The sequence below is a fragment of the Misgurnus anguillicaudatus genome, chromosome 25 (genome assembly GCF_027580225.2).
Source record: "Misgurnus anguillicaudatus chromosome 25, ASM2758022v2, whole genome shotgun sequence".
Lineage (NCBI taxonomy): Eukaryota > Metazoa > Chordata > Actinopteri > Cypriniformes > Cobitidae > Misgurnus > Misgurnus anguillicaudatus.
This window is the reverse complement of record NC_073361.2, coordinates 29,781,002-29,793,563: the sequence shown is the minus strand read 5'-3', so window position 1 is coordinate 29,793,563 and position 12,562 is coordinate 29,781,002. Positions and strand designations below refer to the sequence as shown.

The 12,562-nt window shown below is 36.7% G+C and overlaps 2 protein-coding genes across 2 annotated transcripts; both read left to right on the top strand.

Annotated features, from left to right (window-relative positions):
* The first annotated feature begins 933 nt into the window (after positions 1 to 933).
* Positions 934 to 10,407, top strand: LOC141349110 (uncharacterized). The gene is made up of 8 exons (XM_073863879.1): positions 934 to 1,502; positions 2,959 to 3,176; positions 3,381 to 3,462; positions 3,569 to 3,679; positions 3,794 to 3,997; positions 8,429 to 8,617; positions 8,758 to 8,937; positions 10,384 to 10,407. Exons 1-8 carry the CDS (start codon positions 1,203 to 1,205, stop codon positions 10,405 to 10,407), a joined length of 1,308 nt encoding a protein of 435 aa, XP_073719980.1. The 5' UTR covers positions 934 to 1,202.
* LOC129426486 (uncharacterized) lies at positions 8,737 to 11,496 on the top strand. Its single transcript, XM_073864171.1, has 6 exons — positions 8,737 to 8,937; positions 10,384 to 10,443; positions 10,567 to 10,608; positions 10,698 to 10,912; positions 11,059 to 11,218; positions 11,326 to 11,496. Exons 3-6 carry the CDS (start codon positions 10,602 to 10,604, stop codon positions 11,484 to 11,486), a joined length of 543 nt encoding a protein of 180 aa, XP_073720272.1. The 5' UTR covers positions 8,737 to 8,937; positions 10,384 to 10,443; positions 10,567 to 10,601; the 3' UTR covers positions 11,487 to 11,496.
* Positions 11,497 to 12,562: the final 1,066 nt, after the last annotated feature.

Sequence of the window (12,562 nt, the reverse complement as noted above, 5' to 3'; positions counted from 1 at the left end):
ACTTCTACTACTTGTATCTTGTAGGAGAAACAATTGCATCATAAAGTTAATTTGTATGACAGAAATTTGAGACATCAGTCCAAAACAGTCCAATATGACGCAGTGCAGTATTTTTTTATTACCAGGACTATTGATAAAGTCAAGGACCTGCTCGGAAATGATTTGTCGTTAGATCACGAAATCAACAATGTCACCAAAGAAACGTGATTTTGTTTATGAGGGAAAAGGTTTGTACAGCATCCCAAAGAACCCAGTGTTAAAGGGGACATATCATGAAAATCTGGCTTTTTTTCATGTTTAAATGCTATAATTGGGTCCGTAGTGCTTCTATCATCATAGAAAATGTGATAAAGATCAACCCAGTAACTTAGTTTTAGTAAACCAAAACGGGCCATGTTTGCTCACAAATACAAAGTGGTAATTTTAACTTGATATAATAAATTTTATGTGGGGTATTTTAAGCTAAAACTTCACGTGGTTGACTCTGGGGACCCCAAAGACATATTTTACATCTTAAAAAAAGTTTCATAATATGACCCCTTTAACACTAAAATATGTATCGGTTCCAGTGATAGACCATCACTGGAAACTGTGGTCAAGGGGCGGAACAGCAGGGGTAAGTAAAACTTCACGTCTTTGTTTTGTTATTTATAATAATATAATGTAAACAACACTAACGAAAAGTGAATGAAAAGTTATTCATAGATAATGTGATGATGTCCTGTGTGTGTCATAATATAAGTCTTACACAAATGAAAAATGTGCATACATTAATGATATTGTTATTACTCGCGTAATTCATTACGTTTTCCGATTATGTATCAAATATATAACTGTATCCGAATGTTAGCTTTAGTTAATTTAAGAAAGTTTTGTCCCCCGTTTTATATTCATATCATTACCGACGATGGCTAGTACGCAGATGCTCCGCCCACTCTTCATTCGCGGCAGCTCGGCTGTTTTCGGAAAGTGGTACCGCTGTGTCAGTCTTTTGTAATCTGGTTAAACTAAAGACTCTGGAGATATGAACGATGCTTTACTACTCTATAGGTAATCAAAACGAACGCGAGATTGACACAAACCGTTTGTTTACATGAGACCGGAAGTTAGTCCCTTATTCGCGTAAAGCGTCGCGAGTCGTATGTGAATACGTCATTTGTGGGGTATTTTGGACTAAAAATCATCACATTGTCCGTTGCTGTATGCACACCAGAGGAGTTATACCGAGAAGAATGTCTCGTAGGTGTTCTGTAGTTGGATGTAAGAATGAACATAAGAGTATCCATATACTACCGACATCTGAGCCGTTGAAGACGCAGTGGATTCATTTCATGTTTAAAGGAAACGCGGCCCTGGATTTACCTAAATATGTTTATGCTTGCGCAAATCATTTTACATCAAACTGTTTTATTAACGAGGGTCAATACAAAGCAGGTTTTGCTAAAAAGTTGATTCTTAAGGATGGATCAGTACCAACCATCCGCCATCCAGATTTAAATCCAGTAAGTATTGAAGTGTATATGTTTATAAATCTTTGCAAATCGCCATTCCTATAATGTTCTTGTTTTAGATACGGGTCTGCTCATTTGCATTTAAAGAGACACACACACTAAAAAAGCGCGTTTTTCTCCCCCCAAAATTGTCATTTTTAACATAGCATTATAAATGATCTGTAGGGTGTTTTGAGCTGAAACTTCACAACCCCCCTATATTATACACACAACTGAACTTCTCGCGAAAACTATCCGGCTAATTCACAACATGTGCGTACGCAAATGAATATGTTCTTGTACTTTTACGTTATACATCCGTATGCACATCTCACGCGCCAGCATTTTTATTATTTTAACGTATCCTATCTTCATTTGGACTCATTTTGTCACCTCTCAAATATTGATAGGTTTCTTCAAAAATACAAAATTTTAGCAAAATACTGAGATAATTTTTCAGAGCGATGATCAAAACATACACCGTAATGGTGCGTTTACACCAACCGCGGTAGAGGCGTGAAGCGCAAGTGATTTCAATGTAAAGTCAATGTGCAGATGCGTTGACGCGCGTCAGGAGGTCCCGCGGCGCGGAAGAGGCGTTCGGCGCGGAGCGGAAGACGCGTTTCCGCCTCATTCGCGCGTGAAGCTCGCGCGAATAGAGCGTTGTGCACGGTACGCGCGAATTGTGCTTTTGTGCATTTTGGCGCTTTACGCGAATTTGCGGCTGACGGCCGAGTTGAAAAATTTGAACTTTGGCGGAATTTCGCGCCGCGTTAATCAATCAGGAGCCTGCCTGCTGCTGTGATGGCAGTCCCGCCCGGAGTCACTCACTCAAGCAGTCACTCGAAGTTATATGACACACGTTGTTATTTCTATAGAGGAGACAGGAATAAAAAGGACCTCGCTTGGAAGAGTGTCAGTAAGGACTTTGGGCAACCTGGTAAGTTGTAATACACACTTCACGTTTGAGTCACGTGACGTTTATCGACCCGCGCCGTTTGTTTATTTTCCCCCCTATAAGGTTACCCATTAAAAACTGGTAACTCTCTTGGTAAATGCACAAGTAACATCAGTCATCTTGCAAACAGACACTCGCACAGCAGTTGCCCCTCCCACAAGAAGCGGATTTTGCTTCGGACGCGCGTCATATGCTTGCTTTTCCGCGCGTCTACTCCGCTCTACACGCGCGAATGCATTCAAAGTGTTCAAGCGTCAAACTAGGCGCGGTAGACGCGATTTTGACGCCCAAAACGCGTTTGGTGTAAACTCAGCATAAGACCGCCACCTAGTGGATAATAGCGGGAAAATTGATTACCTTAAAAACTCATTGGCAGCGAAGCATTTTCTCTTAGTTGAGGAATTAATTAATCAATTGCAGGAAAGAGTTAAATGGCAGTCACACTAAACGTTTTGTTTCATTGAAAAAGGAAGTTTTTTCTAAATTATGATGTTTTGTCCTCTGTAATAGATCAACGATCATTCATTTTTGGTGATCTCTGGACAGTTGTCTGGTATCAAGTCAATGACACTTCAAAACCCAGAAGGGATGCAAGCAAAAAGTGAAAGTGAGAGACGGCATGCTAAAACGACAATCGACATCGGTGACGCTTTTCCGCTGTGGCGAACCTTCAGAGAAGAAAATGGATTTAGGACTGACACGGAGCTGGCTTTTTACTTACTGAAGAGGTGAAGATAGTTACCTGGCTAACATTATTTGTTAGATAATTGACATTAAAGATTAAAATCAATAAGAATAATGTGTAAATGGGAAAGTAAATGCCTGTGAAATTAATGCTGCGTTATGGGACTCAAAAAATGTAAGTTTTCTGCAAAACGCTTCATTAAATACAGTCTGTCATACAGTTAACCAGTTAAATCTCATTCATTTAGGGTGTGTGGTGAAGATCTCTTAGCTCGAAGTAAAAAACGAAAATTTGAGCCGTTAACTGATGTGCCTGCACTAAAAACAGAGGTATTTTTAAATGATTATTTACTGCAGATTTGTCATTCTCATTAAACTGTCGGCAGGCATCTAATACAACATACTCATAGCTTTATATCCAATATATGGATTTTAGGAGTTTGAGAGAAATTTATCTCAGTCCAGCCATGACCATCAGTCCACAGATAAAGATGAAGATATGGAGGTGGCAGAGATCTGCTATGAAGTTCCTTTTCCATTTCAAACAGTAAGTCCTCACATACAGTCTCAACTTCATACTGGTTATCCAGTTATAAGTTAGCCTTTTATCAAAACTTCTTACGTCTTTACAAATAACACATCTGTATTTTCTGCCATGTAGGATGAATCGGCACAGACTAAATTAAAGTCAGAAGACCAGATAAAGTTGGAGGACCGGTTAAGATATGAAGACCAGATAATATCAGAAGTCCAGATAAAGTCTGAAGACCAACTTGACCAAGATGTCTGCAATGGTTTTGTTGCTCCAGCAGTAGACAATGAAGATATTGATCCATGGATTTCAACTGTTAAAAAAGAAATAAAAGTAAGTAAAAAAATATATATTTTTAAGCCTTTTATTTGGTCTCAAACTCAGTTTGTAGCTCACTAGCCAAATGACCATCACCCCTGGAAAGTAATTACTTTTAAATATGTGTTAATATTTACTGCCAGGTAAACCTTGCAAAATATTTAATTTAAATAATTACAAAAATGTGTGAAAATTATTTTGTGAATAAACAAAATTAAATGTAGGGATGCTTAACGATTAATCGCGATTAATCTATAGCAGAATAAAAGTTTTTGTTTACATCATATATGTGTGTGAACTGTGTATAATAACTTTGTATAAATAAATGCACACAAATGCATGAATATTTTAAAGAAATGTTTACATGTGTATATACATTTGTATATTTATGTATAATTTATATTATATATAAATATATATACTTAAAGCTCCACTGTGTAGGATCTACTCCCATCAAGCGGTGAAAGTCTATATGACAACCAACTGAATATTACTTTCTAGCCCCCCCCATTCGGAACGCGTTTTAACTCGTACGGTGGCCCGGCCGTGTCATGCCAAGGTTAACATGGCTTCCAGTAGCTACAAAGCAAAAGCAATGAAAAAAATGAACAATTTGCAATGTCATTTGCGTGTGATCCATCAAAGCACACAGATTTATGTTTAACGTGGAAAAAGTCTGATTGTATATATCCGCTTAAAATCACATACAAAAAGCAACCATAAACGTAGCTTAGACACTCCTTTTTCATCCACGCGAGGAAATTATCACAGGGGCTGTTAAACTTGGTATTAAGATGTGTTTTCGTCGATCAGATCACAAGTGGACGAGAGAGACACATTACGTCTACACTTGGTGTTTAAATCCGTCTCTTTTTGTCCATTTTCGACCGCTTCTCTTCAGATTACTGAGGAGATGGTCTGTGGACGAGTCCCTCTGTCATTTAATCATGAGCTAGAGTAATGACGGGTTTAAATGGACACGAACTAATATGTCAGAGTCCAATGCTTATGTTTAAGTAAACGTTACATGTCCGTGTATATGTAAGAGCTTTCTCTGATATTGGTGAAATAAGATCGCTCAACTTTCACACGCTTGTAAAATGAAACGAAAGACGCGCAGATCAGACGCTTTTATCAATGAAAGGCTAAAAATAGCGCTGTACACCGTGTGTTTGTGTTAGAGGTCAGAAAAGATGAAAAACATTTATCTCAGTAACAGTTACCTCAGATTACATAAATGGGCGGAGAGACGGCGTGTGGCTGTTCCAAGACATTAAACCACATGCATGTTTACACTAACAAGTGTTACGCATACCCATGCTATAGTTAGCCAAGGAACTATAAAACTTCAAGTTTACAACATAGACTGTATAGATGTAAACGAATATGCTGAATTACCCGTGGTGAAGATATAAAGTAACTTAGCAACTTCAGTGTCCATTGAGCCCCATCTTGGAAAACTAACTCCAATATTGACTTTGGTCTTGATGTTTTTCCTGTCGCGTTGTCGTTTAAAATCCCTGTTTCGCTTCCTTGGCGACTTGTTTTAATGTCCTCGAAAATAGTTCTTCAACAGGCTTTCAAAGCATTAGATCGCAGGTTTATCACGGCGTGCAGCTGAAGGATTCAGTCTAACGCAGGTCGCATATCCGGGCTGCATACGTCATCAAGCCTTGTTTATTTAAATTAACTGAGCATTACATTCGCAAGTCATAAGCATATTACATCAATTTACAATTAACTAAGAATAAATGTCAGCTTTATAATTGTTAATATTCTGAAATAAGACTGTCTTGATGACGTATACCGCCTACACATGCAACCTCCGTAGGCTTCAGCTCGCGGCCAGCTTGAGTGTACTCTGAAAGCGCGAAAGGCGGAGCTTGAATTTCAGGAATGTCCCTCGTCGGCGAATGTATTTCAAAGATGGAGGCACAACATGGATTCAGCCAGAGAGCGACTCGATCGTATGTATTTTAAATAGCAGATTCTACACTTACGAGAATACTTTGATTAGTGGGGTGGAAGTAATTACACATGAATGAGCACATACTTTTGGAAGAAAACATGGGTTTTTGCTAAGAATTAACTAAAAAAAGTACACACTGGAGCTTTAATATATAAATAAATGTTTTCCTTAAAATTATACATGAATGTATGCATATTTATATATACATATTTATTATACACAGTTTACACACATATATGATGTAAACAAAAGCTCTTGTTCTGCTATGGATTGATCGCGATTAGTCGTTAAGCATCCCTAATTAAATGTCAAAGGAATAAAACAGACAATTAATCGTCATAAATGCCAAAGCCCTAAAACAGGCAATTAATCGTCACAATTTATTAGACAATTAACCGTCAGCCAAATTTCATAATTGTGACAGCCCTATTTAAATATATAAACATACAATATATTAGATGAAAGAACAGATGTTTTATTCTATCTTCATTTGTTCTTTATTTATTACCTTTCAAATATGGATAGGTTTCTTCAAAAATACCAAATTTTGAGCAAAAAGACAAAATAATTGAATTGAAAGGACTTTTGCTAGAGATCAGATTCAGAGCGCTGATCAAAACATGGAGTTTTTACTGTTTTCGGATTAGTGCATGTTTCAATGTTTTATAAGTTAAGTAGTGGAAATATGGATTGCCGTAAAAACTTGTCAATGGCGGGGAGAGTGTTAACTAATATAGAAGTTCTTTTGACCTGTTAGGATTGGGAAACAAAAAGTAAGGCATTGAAAAGACCACCACAAAGAGCTCTTAAAAAATCAAATAAGAAAATTTTGGCTTTTCAGAAACAAAATAAACACTTATGATAGTGAACACTCCTTCAGAGAACTTTGATATTTATCAGTGTGATTTAGAATCACAACGGATTAACATAACCAATATGCAGGACCAAGTGCTATGGGATGAAGTTAATAGACAAAATTATTTTATGGATGTTAGCAGTGAGAGAGCTAAAGACAACAAGCTGTTTGAGTGGGCACTGCAGTTCAATATCAACCTGACCTCAAGATTTTGAGGCAACATTGTGTTGACGTCCCAGCAGATGGAAGAACCTCATTCTGGCAGTTTAATAATAAATGAAAAATCAGGTACAGATTAACTTTATAAAATTTCTATGCACTCATTTAGCAATGTTAATCAAAATTTAATTGAAGTGTAAATTGTTGTTTTTGACAGGTGGCAAATACACATATTTTGGAATAAAAGAAGGTATTAAGCATACTGTCTCTGAGCAAAACACTTCAAAATACGATCACATAGAGATTTCTTTTAGTATTGATGGGTTAGTCCATAAACCTCACGATGTGTCCAATTCAGTGTCCTGTCATCAACATTCAGTGCATTTACATGCACAGTCCTACACCAATTATGCTTAAAGGGGCCATAGCATGAAAATCTGACTTTTGTCATGTTTAGGTGCCATAACTGGGTACCCAGTGTTTCTGTCAGCCTAAAAAATTTGAAAACTATCAACCCAGTAACTTAGTTTTGGTAAACCCTTCTCTGCAAGCACGTGAAAAATTAGGTCATTGAAATTTGGCTCTCCTTATGATGTCAGAAGGGGATAATACCGCCCCTTAATCTGCACTATCCAACCACGACACTGACACTTGCAGAGAGAGAGAGAAAATAATTCACAACACAATTGAGTTTCAATTGCAACAAACCACCATTATTGTGATCAGTGTTTGCATTTTATCAGCTCATTTGCATTTTAAAGGACACACCCAAAACGGCACATTTTTGCTCACACCTACAGAGTGGCAATTTTAACATGTTATAATAAATGATCTCTATGGTATTTTGAGCTAAAACTTCACATATCTATTCTGGTAACACCAAAGATTTATTTGACATCTTAAAAAAGTATTGTGACATGTCCCCTTTAATAAACTGATAACGTGTAAAGGTGTAAAACTGTTTGCTTTAATCGAGGAAAGCCCATAAACGGTGTAAAGGTTTGTTTATACTCGCGCTTTGGTCCGCCAACGCAAACCTCTGCGGATCGCGAGCGCGTCAACTATAAACGCCTCGTCCGTTTGGTGAGACGCATTATTTTTTGAACCGCCAGGGGGCGACGCGAGCAATTAAGTCAAAAACAAACACAATGAAGAGAATAGAAGTCGTCGTCCGCTTGAACAACACTGGTGCTTTTAACATCAGAACTTGATATATAAATATGAGAACATGAATAAAACAACAATGTCTTAAATATGTCTTTATTAAACATTATTATTTTATTAACGTTTTTACTAAACAAACAGTACAGACATCTTAAGGTTTGTATTTTATTCCTCGTCCAGTGGTTCAATCAATACAAATGTAATGTAAGTCATTAATGGGTTTTGTTGTGATATATTGCATTTTATTACATGATTTTGATCCAAAGACTGTGATTCATATGTTGTGCGTCTTTTTCAGTATCGAATTTGTGTATTCTGTGATGGACAGACGTCTGTCGTACCAATCAGTTGGATTTTTGAAGACAAAGGAACATTAAAATGTCGATGGACATCATCACTCTTAAACATTAAAAACAATTCTCCACCAAAGCCCAACTGGAAGGTTTATGATATTGTGAAGATCATTGGACCACCTTTTGGAGACATTGCAATAATTTGTGGGTTTTTTTGTAAAATTGAAATCATGAAAATGTAAATAGTCTTTAACAAATTTATTAGACCATCATTTGTGGTACAGCTGCCACAATTATACACATAATTAAATATAAATATATTTCCCACTTACAGGAGACTATGATCAAGCAAATCAGTATATCTCAGATTACACAACTGGGGTCTCAGCAGCAGAGGAATCACTTTCTTATTCAAAGAGAGATCCTGCAGTTGTGGAACTACATGAGGAGAGAAAAAGTCAAAAGAAGACTTGTGATGAAAGTGACCTTAATTCAGAAACATCTTCCTGTGAAGGTGTGTATACATCATTTGTCTTCATCTAACGCGAGCTGCACATTTATCAGGCGCTTCTTTTCACCCTGCGACCAGCAGACCTGCGTTGCCAGGTTTGCCGCTTTTCAGCTGAGTTCTGAATTGGGCTTTTTTTTAAAGGGGACATATAATTAAAATCAGACTTTTTCCATGTTAAGGGGCTATAATTGGGTCCCCGGTGCTTGTATCAACCTAGAAAATGTGAAAAAAACTTTAGTTTTGGTAAACTATTCTCTACAAGCATGTGAAAAAATAGCTCATTGAAATTTGGCTCCCCTTGTGATGTCAGAAGGGGATAATACCGCCCCTTAATCTGCACTATCCAACCACACCACTGCCATTTAGTACAGAGATAATTTGCATTTAAAATGACACACCCAAAAACAGCACATTTTTGCTTGCACCTACAAAGTGGCAATTTTATCATGCTATAATAAATTATCTATATGATATTTTGAGCTAAAACTTCACATATGTACATATTGGGGACACCAAAGATTTATTTTGGATCTTTAAAAAGTCTTGTGAAATGTCCAGGTTGATGTTTTTTTTTTGCTGGTTAGAGATAGAGGGATTTGGTTAATTAGTTTTTGGTATTTGGGCTGTGAATAGCCATTTGGACACATTTTGAATGGGCTGGTTTTGTTACGCAGATCTGGCAACCCTGCCAGCACAATGACAATGACAGGACAAAAGTTTCATTCTTGTAAGGTTTTCATTAAAAAATAGTAATGAACCAAAAACTAAGCATATTAAATATTATATAAGCATGTTTTAAAGTAAGCAGGAATCCAGGTTTTATTAGTGTAACAGCGCATGTATATCACTTTCATATTATATGGCTTATTTGTTTTATTAATAACGAATAATGTTAATACTCATCACGGTCTAAAGTTAGATTAAAATGAGTTTATTAATCTGTGGCAAAATTTATCCACCAGCACATCCCTGTAGACTCAATACGTTTTGTTTATTATTATTATTTTGACATTTAAAGATGTTTTACCATTTAAAAGCTGCACAAACATTTTTATTTAAGGCTTAACATTTCAAAATAAAAAGATGACATTAGTAAAACTCTAGTAGTGTTTGGCTTTTGCACTTTTTAAGCACACTTCTAAATGTAAATACTCTAATTTAGTGCCTAATTTGGCTATAATAAGTGACCATTCAAATTGAGTTCATTTTTAGGTTTTTATTCGATTAATCGAAAAATAATCACTCGATTAATCGAAAAATAATCGTTAGTCGCAGCCATACTTTTTTTATTTCAATTGAATGTGAATGTCTGAATGAGATGACTGAAACCCCTGCTAAAAGTTATTTAAGCTCAGGCCAGGAATACACTGTTTTCTGGTGAAACAATACAACCCACATGCTTATCATTCACAAAGTAATTTTGTCTCATCTGCACGATCTGCATCACAGATACTCTTCAGAGAAGTGGGGTAAACGATGAGGAAAATCCCAAAAGCTCTGCTTCTTCAGGTGAGTTATACTTTCTCCAGTATGGGATTTCTGACATACATTGTGTGGATGAAACAATTAGGAATTTTTTTATTGATTACAAAAAGTGCAATTTAACTGACCTCATGACATTTTCAATAACAGAGAAGGAACCACAATCCAAAGTCACCTTGGAGCAAATGTTTGGTATGTGATATGTCATTTGCACATTATTTAGTTCTAAAGAAATAAAACATCTTTGGGTGAATAAGAGTCTGATTATGAAAATATTTCAGATCTGAATACGAAGATGCTTCAACATATCCAAATGTTGGAAGAGAGACAAACTTTCATCATAAACGACTTTGCAAAAATGAAAGCTGTTTTCCTAAAGCGGGCAGATGATGATGTTCTCGAGGAACTTTTTGAACAACAACAGTGCTCCAGTTGTGAAACATTTGAAGCCTTTTGTCAAAGGCTAGAAGAGGACAGAACCTATCGTGAGCTTTATGTTAGTACTACTACAAACACATTTATTTATTTTTTGACAGTTTCATCAATCATTTATTTAGTGTGCAGCCAATATCAATGTAAATAAAATGCAGAAGTAGGCTACTATTGTCTTTTAATTCTAGTAATATTCTGTATTTTTGTCAGATAAACTATCTCATCCAAACCCACGGCAGCTATAATATAGGTGAGATAGTGAGACAGAGTCTAAAAAGCATTGTGGCGGACAGCGTTCTCTGTCTGTACAACCGGACGGGGAAAGACGGGAAGAAGGTGTTGCCGCCTGTGCTCCTGAAATGTTTGACGAGTAAGTGTACAAGTTTAGGTTTGTGTATACAGTACTGTAAATGTAATGTCAAGAGCAGTAGTTGTTAGTAACTATACGGCATTAAACCATTGCTCTCTGTGTTTCAGGATGTGTCAAGTCTTTTCAAAAACAGAATGAAATCGAAGTGAAGAAGCAAAAAGTAGTCACGAGAACTACACCAGAAGCTGAATGTTTACGCCAAGTAGAAATTTTTGTGTCCAATGCCAACACCAGACTGAAAAGACAACAAAATAAACAAGAAAACTGATTAAAAAAAAGATTTGTTTGATTTTCTTTGTTAATGGACATAAAGAATGCAATTGTAAATGTTTGAGATATGACTGATCAGTAATAGAGGAATTTTAGATAATGGCGAAATTACAACATAATGTGAGTGTGCTATGAACTCACGATGTGACCTTAGTGTGAGCGTGCAGTGACCTCACAATGGGACCTTAGGATGAGCACGCAGTGAGTGTGGTGTGTGGTTACACTTTTAGCTCACCGTGACCCACACATTCTGACCACATCATGAGTAGCTTACTGAGAGATCAAATTGTTGACTGGGTTATGAATTTGATAATGCTACTATAGGCTCATAACATGATTAGTTACGTTTAGAAGTTAAGTCATTCTGTTCTGCCCCATAGGAAGAACCACTAGAGACTGAAGTACAACCGGAAAACAGATACGATGTCGGCATGAATTCAGTTGGTACGTCGAACAAGATCTGTCACAGTTTTGTTCAGACTGTAAATCCAGTGGCAGTAAAAGAACAACACACAGAAGAGCCGCTGGTGCCCAATAAAACTCATTCCAAAGGACTGTTCAGGACTTGCATTCGATGTGGAGAACCAGTGCAGGAATTCACAACCGTATCATCTGGGAACCTCAACCAACTTCAGTTAAAATGTTTAAATGGACACCACATGTTGCTTTCGCACAACAACCCCCCAACACAGACACATACACATCTGAGCTAGTTTATATAAGTGACGTGTCCTTTATATAAAGGTTTACTTTGATATAACATCTTTAACTTGTCAGTGGTGGTACTGAGGATGTTGTGAAAGACTTCCATAGTAATCTATCTACATCTGCCTGTTTACATTATAGAAAATGTTTTTAAAAAAGTGTAATAGAAAAAAACAAAAATTAAGACAATATCAATTTTACTTGCATTGTGTATGTGTTCAACTGATATGGTTACCTCATATTGAGGTCTTCAGTACTCTTTGTTTTGTCCGTATGGTCCCACTCACCCATTTGCCAGATGGCCACAAACATGGAAGCAAACACAAATTTCACTCTACATAAGAAGCCTAGGCATCCATCTAAAAGATT

Excerpts from the sequence above, each read along its gene's own strand:
- LOC129426486 (XM_073864171.1), top strand. Across the intron at positions 10,913-11,058 it reads GAACCTATCGTGAGCTTTAT|ATAAACTATCTCATCCAAAC; the intron begins GTTAGTACTACT and ends TATTTTTGTCAG. Across the intron at positions 11,219-11,325 it reads GCTCCTGAAATGTTTGACGA|GATGTGTCAAGTCTTTTCAA; the intron begins GTAAGTGTACAA and ends TCTGTGTTTCAG.
- LOC141349110 (XM_073863879.1), top strand. The coding sequence starts at position 1,203 with ATGCACACCAGAGGAGTTATACCGAGAAGAATGTCTCGTAGGTGTTCT. Across the intron at positions 1,503-2,958 it reads GCCATCCAGATTTAAATCCA|ATCAACGATCATTCATTTTT; the intron begins GTAAGTATTGAA and ends CCTCTGTAATAG. Across the intron at positions 8,618-8,757 it reads GACCACCTTTTGGAGACATT|GAGACTATGATCAAGCAAAT; the intron begins GCAATAATTTGT and ends TCCCACTTACAG.